The 12,136-nt window shown below is 36.2% G+C and overlaps 1 protein-coding gene across 1 annotated transcript; it reads left to right on the forward strand.

The window, feature by feature from the left end:
* Positions 1 to 1,939: 1,939 nt before the first annotated feature.
* arl3l1 (ADP ribosylation factor like GTPase 3, like 1) lies at positions 1,940 to 10,848 on the forward strand. The gene is made up of 6 exons (XM_086158635.1): positions 1,940 to 2,224; positions 3,408 to 3,551; positions 5,325 to 5,441; positions 7,076 to 7,126; positions 10,257 to 10,442; positions 10,528 to 10,848. The coding sequence occupies exons 1-6, from the start codon at positions 2,207 to 2,209 to the stop codon at positions 10,576 to 10,578; spliced, it is 567 nt and encodes a 188-aa protein (XP_086014761.1). The 5' UTR covers positions 1,940 to 2,206; the 3' UTR covers positions 10,579 to 10,848.
* Positions 10,849 to 12,136: the final 1,288 nt, after the last annotated feature.

The following is a 12,136-nucleotide window of genomic DNA, read 5'->3' on the forward strand; positions in this document are numbered from 1 at the left end:
AAAAGTTCTAATACAAAAAAAAAAATATGTCTCTTGTGCGTTTTTTTTTTGTTTTGTTTTTTTTTGTTTTTTCTACATTGACTCCCCCCGGTTAGTCCCGTCACACCTGCAACCGGCTTGCAAAAAAGGTAACCGGCAAAAATATCATCGCCTTCTGCAAAATACTGGGACTCACGAGAGCTCTGACACAGTTGTTTACCTCGTTCTTAATAATTTGTTCTGCAGACTTCCTGGTGTCTGTCAACACCAGCGGATCCACTCTGGACGAAGGCGACGATGTCACGTTGACTTGTTTCCACGACCTTCCGGATCTGCACCCGATGTTCGGGTGGAGGAGCGACGGGCGGGAAATCGAGCGAGAGCATAGAAATAATAAGGTGCTGACTCTCCGGAGCGTGCTGTCGCATGATTCAGGGAACTACGTCTGCACCGTCAACAGCTCGTGCGGCGTTTACTCTTCTTCGCCACACCGTGTCACTGTAACCAGTGAGTAGACTTTTCTGTGTTTTAATGCGTTCTGCCACGTATTGTTTGTTTTTTTTTTTGTCGCAAAGAATACCGACAACGTTTTGCACGGTAAAAAAAACATGTTTGCGTCTCAATTCAGACCACGGGTGGAAGCTGTTGGCGATCTGCGCCGTCTCGTCTTTGGGCCTTATCGCCGCACTGTTCCTGCTCATGAAATTGAAAGTCAAAATAGAACACGGTAAGATAAGACTCGCCTCAGGCACCTGCGGTTGGCATTTAAAAAAAAAAAAAAAAAAACATGCAAAACATGCTGATTCAAGGCAAACCGGAGCGACCTCCGTGTTGTTTAACCTCTGTTTCTGTTTTGTATTCTCAGCAGGAAATCCACATATGCTAAAAGAATAAAATGAATAAATAAATAAATAAATAAATAAATTGAAATAAATAAATAAATAAGCAAACAAACAAACAAATAAATAAATAAATAAATAAATAAATTGGAAAAAATAAATAAATAAATTGAAATAAATAAATAAGCAAACAAACAAATACATAAATAAATAAATTGGAAAAATAAATAAATAAATTGAAATAAATAAATAAACAAACAAACAAACAAACAAATAAATAAATGAATAAATAAATATGCCGCATCCTTTCTTTTTGGGTCTGCAGATAAGCGCAGAGAGAGGATCAAGCAGAAGTCAAAGCTGGAGGAAAGAAACGCTCCGGCTTCTTCCGAGACCCGATGAGAACCTCGACATTCTCCCGTGAATCCCCCTCATTGTTCCGCAACGTGGCGGATAATAAACCTCTTTTGCGTCTGACATATGACGGAGGGGGCCGGGGCGTGATTTTTCGTCGAGGTCGAGGGTTTTTTTCCGCCGTTGGACGTGGCGCCCTCGCCGTCGCCATGGCAACAGACGGGAGCGCCTGTTGTTTAGCAGAGGGGGAAGAGTCTAGAAATGTTTTAATCCTGACACACAGGACAGACATGCCGCGACTAATCTCGCCGACTGCCCCGCTCGCAGGAATGCACACCATCACGGGCAGAGCCGCTTTGCAGCCGCGTAATAGATATATGGAGCGATAATGCTTTCCACTCCTCCGTCAGAAAGCGAGAGACAGGGACGGATATGGGATTTGAGACCCGACTTACGAACACAGAAATAAGTTACGCGGTGCGACGACACGATATAATCCCGGGATGTGAAATCCATACGCTAAAACTCCCCCCTTCTTTACGCGCCTTCCCCGGCCATATGGTAAATTTTTTTTTTTTCACCTCCCCCCTCTCCAGTCATGTCCGCGCGTGAGGTCTATTCAGTTTCCTCCTGCAGCAGGTGGCTAAGGGATAATCCAGGTAAAGCCACTGCAAAGTGGAGATAGACAGAGGAAAGGGGAGGGTGGTTGAGTTGGCCTTTGCATGGGTGACGAGGGCTAATTCTGGTCTCCTAATCCCGGCGCCCGTCCACCCGCCTCCTCTTCCTGCTTGTAAACTCCACGCTTACAGTGAGGAGCAATTGACTCCAAGGTGGACGTAACTATCTCACACACACACACACACACACACAGGCGGCGTGTAACCCGGTCAAGTTTGAAGGGGTGGAAGAAGAAGAAGAAGGAAGGGGGAAAAAAAAACAAAAAAAACAAGAGGCCGCGAATCGCTAACCCGCTCCAGGCCCGTCGGAGGATGTAGCTGCAGCTTCGTAGCAGAAGCCACAGGAAACGCGCCAGCATGGGGGAAGCTCAGAAGGTAAGGGAAGATATCGATCCATCGCGTCGATCCCGAGCGATAACGTTCGTCGATCGACGGAGCCCGGTGTGTTTTGAGCCGCCGCCGGGGCCTTCCTCCCCGCTCCGCAACCCCCCGCTTTCGGATTAATCACATTAAATGGACGCAGCGATAAATGAATGAAGTCCCGACCGGCAGGTGCTTTTCCACATGAAGCGACGGATTAAATCTTACACGATGGGGATGGAGGGGTGGAAGAGACATCTTTTTTTTTTTTTTTTTTTTTTTTTAGTATTGTTCCGGAGTTTGTGCAGGGGCAAGGTGGATGTACATTTCATTTAAAAAAAAATGTTTTAACTCTGTGAGCAGATATTTGGCCTAGAATCAAAAAGAGGTCAGTGAGGAGTGTAATGAAAATGAAAAAGGCGTCTGCAAAATTTGCTTTTCTTATCACACACAGGCACGGTCTGGTCAAAAACAGTGGAACCAGATGAAATACAGGGTTCCAATTGTTGCATAAGAAGAAAATCAGAGAAATCTAAAGGAGGATTTGATGGTGATTCCAAAAAATATGACTTATTTGTACCTTATGAATCCTTCAGTTTGTATCAATGTCCTGTTTATTTTTTCAATTTAGAAATAATTTTAATCAAAATATTTTATAATAATATAAAATAATAATAATATTTAAATGTTGTTATTTTATATGCATTTTATTTGTTTAATTATTTTAATGATTTATTTTACAAAATAATTTTTATAATAATATAAAATAATAATAATATTTAAATGTTGTTATTTTATATGCATTTTATTTGTTTAATTATTTTAACGATTTATTTTACAAAATAATTTTTATAATAATATAAAATAATAATAATATTTAAATGTTGTTATTTTATATGCATTTTATTTGTTCAATTATTTTAATGATTTATTTTACAAAATAATTTTTATAATAATATAAAACAATAATATTATTTAAATGTTGTTATTTTATATGCATTTTATTTGTTTAATTATTTTAATGATTTATTTTACAAAATAATTTTGAGGAGGGTGATATTTAGAATTAAAAAAAAAACTGAACTATTTTGGATTTCATTGCGGTAAATACGACGGATTTTCGCTCAGTAGAGGCTCGAGTATTTCTGCAAAAAGCGAATGCACGTCTGACATTTCGATCCGCCCGACGTGCACGCAGGGCTTACTCTCCGTCATCGAGAAACTGAAGGGAACCACGGAGCAGGAGGTGAGGATAGTGCTCCTGGGGCTGGACAACGCCGGCAAGACCACCCTGCTGAAGAGCCTGGCCTCCGAGGACGTGAACACCATCACGCCCACGCAGGTGAAACGGGACGGGGGGCGTCAAAAATATGGCAAAAGTACTCCGTCGTATCTCCACACCAAATCGAGCGGATGTTTGCTATCAGGGTTTCGGCTTCAATATTCGGGCCTTTTTTTTTTTTTGACAAAAATTCCCGACCTGTCCCTCCGAGGCCAACACATTTATCTCCATTAGTTTTTTGTTTTTTTTTCCCAGCAGGTCATTTGCGTAACCCTAGCATTTCAGAAAGCAGGAGGGAGCAGGGGATTGAATCTAATCTTTTGAGACCAGCTGGACCAGTGCACGCTCTCACAGAAAGTAATGGGATTCAGATGACGATTTATTTTTTTTATTTTTTTTTTTGTGACGATTGTCCATCCGGTGTTGTGAGGATCGGGTGCAAACTGGTAAATAACTGTTAAATAATGACTCCGAACTCAAGCTGACGCTTTGGGTGACGTCCCCGGTTTTTGAGATAAGATAAACTTTATTGATCCCCGGAGGGGAAATTCTTTTGTCACAGAAGTGTAAAAGTTATCGTGTCAATAAATGTGAATATAAATCTAAATAAAGAGATGGTCGGGAGGCAATTATAAAATAGAAAATAGACCACCTGAACAGCGATAGGAACGTAAACACAGTAAACATAAACAATAGAAATGACAATGAAAAATCACATAAGCGGGATGCGAGGATAAAATACGGTCTATTTTATTCATTTATATTTATTTTATATCTATTCTATATAACGATTATTTATGTATAATATTTATTATTTATTATTCTCATTTATTTCTCATATTTAGATTTATTTTATTTTATTTTTACATTTATTTCTATTTGAACACTCCCGCAGTTGTTTTTGACTTTTTTCTTGCATTTGCATTGCATTTTCTCACCCACCTATTTCTATTTATATCTATTTTACAACATATTTATTCATTTATTATATTCATTGTTTATGTTATTATTATCATCATTTATTTTATTTTTATATATTTGATTTTTATTTTTATATTTGCATGGTCCTGCAGTTGTTTTTCTTCGCATTTCCTCATCCCACAGTTGATATTTCTATCTGCTTTTACAGATATATAATAAATATATTTATACATAGATATAGAAATATATTTATATTTAATATATTTATTTTATTCATTATGATTATTCATTCATTATATTTAGATTTATTTTATTTTATATTTATTTATAAATAAAATATATAAAAATATATCTATATTATATTTGCAGGCAGCTGCAATTGTTTTTCCCGTTTTATCCTGCAGTTTCTCAACCCCTATTTCTATGTTATATTATATTTGTTTATTATTTTTATTATTTATTGTGATTGATTATTTTATTATATTTAGTATTCATTATGATTATATTGGTATTTATATTTACGTTTTTGCATGGCCCCCGCAGTTGTTTTTTGGCTTTGTTTTTCTTACATTTTCTCATCCCCCTCTTCCTACTTCCAAACGTACGAACCCACTCGCGTTTGGTTGGTCCCGCGCGAAGCGAGACGCGCGACGAGTCCGACGGGAGGAACGCGGCCCTGCACTCCGCGGCGACGGGCCTCGTAAAGCTAAATGAGACTTGACACATAAACACATAGACGGCGCTTGATCCTTCAAGTCTTATCCTTAGATTTGCTCCTCAGCCGGCCCCGCCGGATAAAGCCGTTACACAAGCGCTCCAGCTGAGACGCGAAGGTGGTTTTGGTTTCCGAAGGAAACGAACCGAAGAGCGAACGTTACATATGTGACACGGACGCGTCCCGTTTGACTCCAGGGCTTCAACATCAAGAGCGTGGCTTCGCACGGCATGAAACTCAACGTGTGGGACATCGGAGGACAGAGGAAGATCAGGCCCTTCTGGAAGAAGTATCTGGAAAACACCGACCTGCTGGTGAGCGACGTGCGCGTCAGAAGCGATGCAATGAGATTGTTTCCCCCCCCGCTATCGTGTTATTACAATATAATAAAGAAGTAATAATGAGATGAGATGAGAACAACTTTATTTATCCCGAAGGAAATTGTTGTGCCAGAGTTTCAAGAAAAAACATAACAGTAATTGATGATAGTAGAAAGGAGGAAGAATAAGAAATACAATGATATATAAAGTGAAACATAAATTAAATATAAATTATGGTTATAATTATTAATTAAATTAATTAATTAATTAATTAATTAATTAGATTATTATTACTATAATTAATTATTATAATTAAATGGTAATATAAATTAATAATGGATTTTTCAATGCCGTTATTTGATAAGATAAGATAAGATAAGATAAGATAATCTTTGCACTTAAGACCTTAAAACACTTTATAGCCTTGACTTTGACACTTTATAGTTTTATTTGTATTTCTTATTTCCTCCTCCCACCCCCCCCCCACCCCTTTTTTTACTGTTTCTACAATTTCCTACTATCATTTATTATTGTTATGTTTTACTTGAAACTCTGGCACAACAATTTCCTTCGGGATAAATAAAGTTGTTCTTATTCTTATTCTTGTTCTTATTCTTATTCTTATTCTTATTCTTATTCTTATTCTTATTCTTATTCTTATTCTTATAAGATAAGATAAGATAAGATAAGATAAGATAAGATAAGTTATCAGTGTAACAGATATAGTGTCCATAAATATGAATATAAATATAAACAGACGAGTAGAAGACAAGAAAAAAGGAAGGAAAGGCAAATAATATAATCATGAAGATTCAAAAGTGAACAAAGCAATTTTAATATAAAAGAACAAGGAATTTTAATTCAAATTCTTATTAATCCATCCTTATTTCTGGCTCAGAATCAGAGTAGCCTTTAAGATAAGGTAAGATAATTAATTTCCCGTGCAACAATGAAAATGTCAAAAATATGAGTAGAAATCTATTTTTTTCACCAACAAAGGAATAATTTTAATTCAAATTCTTATTAATCCATCCTTATTCCTGGATCAGAATGAGAGTAACTTTTAGGATAAGATAAGATAAGATAAGATAAGATAAGATAAGATAAGATAAGATAAGATAAGATAAGATAAGATAAGATAAGATAAGATCAACTTTATCGATCGCCATCAGGGAAATTCTTTTGTCACAGCAGTGTAACAGTTATAGCGTCAATAGATATGAATATAAATATAAATTGACAATTAGAAGACAGTTAGAAAATAGCAAAAGGCATCCAGAGATACATGAACAGTAGAGAGAACAACAACAACAACATCAAGGATAAGAATGGTCAACAGAAAGGAAAAAAATAAAAAATAAAAATAAAACAGCAACAAGGATAATGACAATGACAAAAATAAACAAAATAAAATTTTGCAGGACATCACGTATAAAACCCTGTCTTTTTTTTATTCTAAAGAGATATCATATATTAAATAAATATATATTGTTTTTATTTTTATGTTTTTTTTCATCACATATAATAAAAAATATGATATATTATATATTTCAATCTTTTTTTTTTTTTTTTTTTTTTTTTTTTGGTAATTTTCGAATAATTCTGATTTTGACATTTTGTTCTTTCAGATATATGTCATCGACAGCGCCGACAAGAAGCGGTTCGAGGAGACGGGACTGGTGAGTCGGCCAGATGTTTCTATTTCCGGAGCAGAAAAAAAAAAAATGACCTAAATGCATAAACCGTCCCTGGAATCTGATTTAAACGTACCGACGGAGCTGTTTGTTGGCGATCGTGGCATCGCATTAATTATTTGACTCGTGAACCTTTGTTTCTTTCTCTTACTTGGAACCAAATCAACATTCACCATTTATGTGTTAAATGTTAAATAGCCATCATGAGTTTGACCCAAAAAGGGTTTGGATTCGTCATTTATCTCCATTTAAAGGCGGCGCATATTGGATTTTCCCATTTACACCAAAAACAGGTGTTCCCGACACTATGACATTAAGACGCTTCACTCCGACATGTGACCTTTTCGTCTCTTTGGTGCCGTCGGACGTGCGTTTTAGTCAAAACGCCATTTTGACATTTCACCCGCCTGATTGGGTGTTGAGACCAATAAAACTTAATATCGCCGAAACGCAGCTGCTGTGCAAGCGTGTAAAACGCCGCGGCTTCCTGTTCACGTCTGCCGCGACGTCATCGTCGGTTTGTTTTATTGTTTCTTCATGAAAACCGCAGAGAAAACAGAGGCGCGACCAGCTGGCGCCGCCACGCCGTTTGATTTCTCATGTTTGATGGGGTGAAAAATGAATTTGTGTCCTGATACGTTTGTGTTAATTATCCATTCTCACTTGCACTGTGATGGAAAGCAAGCCAAAATTATTATCCATTGTTATTATTATTATTAGTAGTAGTAGTAGTAGTAGTGATGGTAATAGTTTTAGAATTGTTGCTGTTGTTGTAGTAATAAAAATAATAATAATAACAGTAGTTATAATTGGTAAATTAACAACAACAGCAATATCACTACTAATAATTATAATGAAATAATAGCAACAAAATTAAAAATAATAACAGTAATTATTAGTAAATTAACAGCAACAGCAATATTATTAATAATAATCATAATGAAATAATAACAATGATAATAACAATAAAAATGATAATAGTTATTATTTGCAATTTAACAACAACAGCAATAGTACCAATAATAATTATTATAAAATACTAACAACAACAATAATAATATAGTAATATAGTAATAATTGTACAGCACAATTGATGAGAATAGATAAACATATCTATTATCATTATTATCGCTTATTATCCTCTATTATTTGGAGCAGTAGTATTGCTGTTTTTCTTGTAAATATATACTTATAATAACTATTAGTTAAATATAACATAATATAATATAATATAATATAATATAATATAATATAATAATGACAATACATACGTACAGAGCCCATTTTATTTTGAAATAGGAGAAATCTTTAAAATAATGAGAGAACGACATTTGATCACATTCATGTTTTTTTTTTTAAGAATAAGTTCTTAAAAAGAAGCTGTGGTTTTCACGGCCAGAATGAAAAAAGTTGGCAAAATAATCAAAAAAAAAAAAAAAAAGAAGAACTAATAAATCACAATCTCTCGGCTTAAAATTGTAATTTTGAACCAGGCTTTTCCACACATAGCCGTGTTTTCTTGAAGAATTTTTTTTTTTTTTTTTTTTTGACGTGTACACGAGCAGAGCATTCAAACTACACCTCAGGGTTTTTATTGAAAACATTTTTTCCATGTGATGACGGAGAGACTTGCTGACTGACTGACATCAGATATGAATTAGCTGTCGGGCTGCAACAGCTTGCGGGCGGATTAGCATTTTGATGCTGACTTGCTGCTCGGTGTTTCCTGAGTGACACGCAATAATTCACAGGAAAAACACACCTCTTCAACTCCGTTTCATCATCATAAAGCCGTTAGTTCCTTCGGTGTCCTTTGAATGCATACGATAAAGTATTGAGGGAAATATAATAAGTGTTTTGTTTGTTTTTTATAAAAAGGGAACGTTCCAACCTTTTGTTCGAATCGATGCGCTCCGAGGAAAATATGTGAAAACGACGACTGTTTTTTTTTGGTTTTTTTTTTGTAGGTTTCAAACAAATAACACGTGAGGTGGAACTGAGAGTTTTTGAAAAACGATTACAATCTGAATGTGCGAAAAAGCAGCGATGTTTTTATTCTTTCCGATGACTTTTAGCCACAGCTTTTTGCTCATTTGAGTCTCAACACTCTGATTGTCTTCCCACAGCTAAAGACAGCCAAAATAAAGAAAAAAAAAAATGTTTTTTTTCAATATAATTGTTATTGTATTGATAATTTCAATTGTTATGACAATGTTATAAAAATGTAATCACATTTTTTTTTCAAAACAGTTATTCGGTGAAAGAGTGGTTGCAAATTTCACGTTGTTGCAATAAGATAAGATAAGATAAGAAAAGATAAGATAAGATTGAATCCCATAGGGGAAATTTTTTTGTCACAGAAGCGTAACAGATATAGTGTCAATAAATATGAATATAAATATAAATAGACAATTAGAAGACAGGAAAAAAGGAGGAAAAAGCAAATAATATAATTATGAGGATTCAAAAGTGAACAAAGCTATTTTTAATATTAAAGAACAAAATACTCTGATTCAAATTCTTATTAATCTGGCGCAGAATCCGAGTAGCCTTTCAGATAAAGTAAGATAATTAATTTCTCACAGTCGCGCAAGAATGAAAATGTCAATAAATATGAGAAGAAATCTGTTTTTTTTCTCCAACAGAGACGTAATTTTAATTCAAATTCTTATTAATCCATCCTTATTCCTGGATCAGAATGAGAGTAACCTTTAGGATGAGTTAAGATAAGATGAGATAAGATAAGATAAGATAAGATAAGATAAGATATACTTTATTGATCCCTGTTCTTTTGTCACAACAATTTAACACTGAGAGTATCAATAAATATGAGTATAAATAAAAATAAAGGGGCAATTTCAAAAATGTACATTTTAGAAATGTAATTTAAAACAATTGAAAGCTAGCAAACGACATCCACAAAGAAATAGCAGAGTGAACAAAAAACAAGGCTAAGAATAGACGACAGAACAGGAAAAAAAAAGAAAAGACAGCCGGGGGGGGGGGGGAGAATCCACAACAACAACAAGGATAAAAAGAGAAACACAACAATGACAAAAATAAAACATGAAAAGAAAATAAACAAACACCCGCGGAAACCCGTGTCGATCCGCAGGAGCTTTCCGAGCTGATCGACGAGGAGAACCTGAAGGGCGTCCCGGTGCTGATCTTCGCAAACAAGCAGGATTTGGCCACGGCGTCGCCGGCCAGCGAGATCGCGGAGGGGCTCAACCTGCACACGTACCGAGACCGCGAGTGGCAGATTCAGGCCTGTTCGGCCGTTTCCGGGGAGGGAGTTCAGGTCAGACCAATTCCGGCATCATTGACTCCAAAAACAGCATTTTTGAAGCGGAGGGGTGAATTTTTTCTGTCTGTCTCTTCAACAGGACGGCATGAACTGGATTTGTAACAACATCGCCAAAAAGAAGAAAAAATAACTAGCGTTTCGATGATTTTAACACGCGTGTGGTTTTTGTGACTATTTCGCGTTCGAGCTAAAGGCGCGTCAAGCTATCGAAGAGAAAAAAAAAAGGGGGATCCTTCGCCTGAACGACTCTTGTCTGGTGAATCTTGAAATATTGAAAATAAAACCAAAGAAAAAAAATAAAAAAAAATAAATAAAAAAAAGGGGATCCTTCGCCTGAACGATTCTTGTCTGGTGAATCTTGAAATATTGAAAATAAAACCAAAGGAAAAAATTTTTTTTTTTTAAATTAAAAAAAAAAGGGGATCCTTCGCCTGATCGACTCTTGTCTGGTAAATCTTGAAATATTGAAAATAAAACCAAAGGGAAAAAAAAAGGGGGATCCTTCGCCTGAACAATTCTTGTCTGGTAAATCTTGAAATATTGAAAATAAAACCAAAGGAAAAAAATGTTTTAAAAAAATTAAAAAAGGGGATCCTTCGCCTGAACGATTCTTGTCTGGTGAATCTTGAAATATTGAAAATAAAACCAAAGGAAAAATTTTTTTTTTAAAAATTAAAAAAAAAGGGGATCCTTCGCCTGAACGACTCTTGTCTGGTAAATCTTGAAATATTGAAAATAAAACCAAAGGAAAAAAAAAAAGGGGGGATCCTTCGCCTGAACGATTCTTGTCTGGTGAATCTTGAAATATTGAAAATAAAACCCAAGAAAAAAAAAAAAAAAAAAAAAACAATTCTTGTCTGGTGAATCTTGAAATATTGAAAATAAAACCCAAGAAAAAAAAAAAAAAAAAAGAAAAAAAACAATTCTTGTCTGGTGAATCTTGAAATATTGAAAATAAAACCAAGAAAAAAAAAAAAAGAGAGCGCGTAGCCACGTCGATCCGTACATCTGTCAGTCGCATAGCGTGTGTGTTGGTTTGTTTGTTTTTAACAATTAAACAAATAGTCGTATCTTTTATTTCGATGCTCGTTTTTCTAAATTGACTCGCTGGTAAATAAAAAAATAAAAATAAAAGAACCGGCGTGGTCGACCGTTCGTCGTCTCGGAGAAAACGTCAATAAATGACCTCGGGCGCCTCCCGTTCGCCGAGCGACGGGAGAAATCATAACGAGAGGATTTCCAGCCGCCGGTTCGGCCGTCGTCTCTTTTTAACGTCTCGCCGTGAGAGAGGCGATAAAAGCGAACGGTTGCGAAAGCGTCGATCCTGCAAACTGTGCAGGAAACGACACGCAGGCGTGGATGAGCGCTGATTCTACCCCGTCCCGTGGCATAGTTTTCGGGCTTGTCTCGGCACGTCTCGGAAGGAAAGCTCAAAAACGGGCGTTTATTTGAATAACGGCGTCTGTAAAACAGATTTCTGGAGGTTTTTTAACCCCCTTTTCTGCCCCGGGGGTAAACGGGGCAGAAATACCCCCCGGCGGCGTGGAGCCCCGCGCTGCTTTGTGGCTATTCTTCCCTTATTTGTCCTTTCCGCTGACCTCGGCGAGGGCCGGGACCCCCTTTCAGCCATTTTGTCTTCGGATTTAATGGCTCTTCTGCTTCGCCGCCGCGACGGAGCGTTCTGATTG

Source organism: Fistularia commersonii, chromosome 13 (genome assembly GCF_037954325.1).
Source record: "Fistularia commersonii isolate RoL2024-O1a breed Wild chromosome 13, RoL_Fcom_v1.0, whole genome shotgun sequence".
NCBI lineage: Eukaryota > Metazoa > Chordata > Actinopteri > Syngnathiformes > Fistulariidae > Fistularia > Fistularia commersonii.

Coding starts and splice junctions, on each gene's coding strand:
- arl3l1 (XM_086158635.1), top strand. Junction 3,552..5,324: donor ACACCATCACGCCCACGCAG/GTGAAACGGGAC, acceptor GTTTGACTCCAG/GGCTTCAACATCAAGAGCGT. Junction 7,127..10,256: donor GGTTCGAGGAGACGGGACTG/GTGAGTCGGCCA, acceptor GTCGATCCGCAG/GAGCTTTCCGAGCTGATCGA.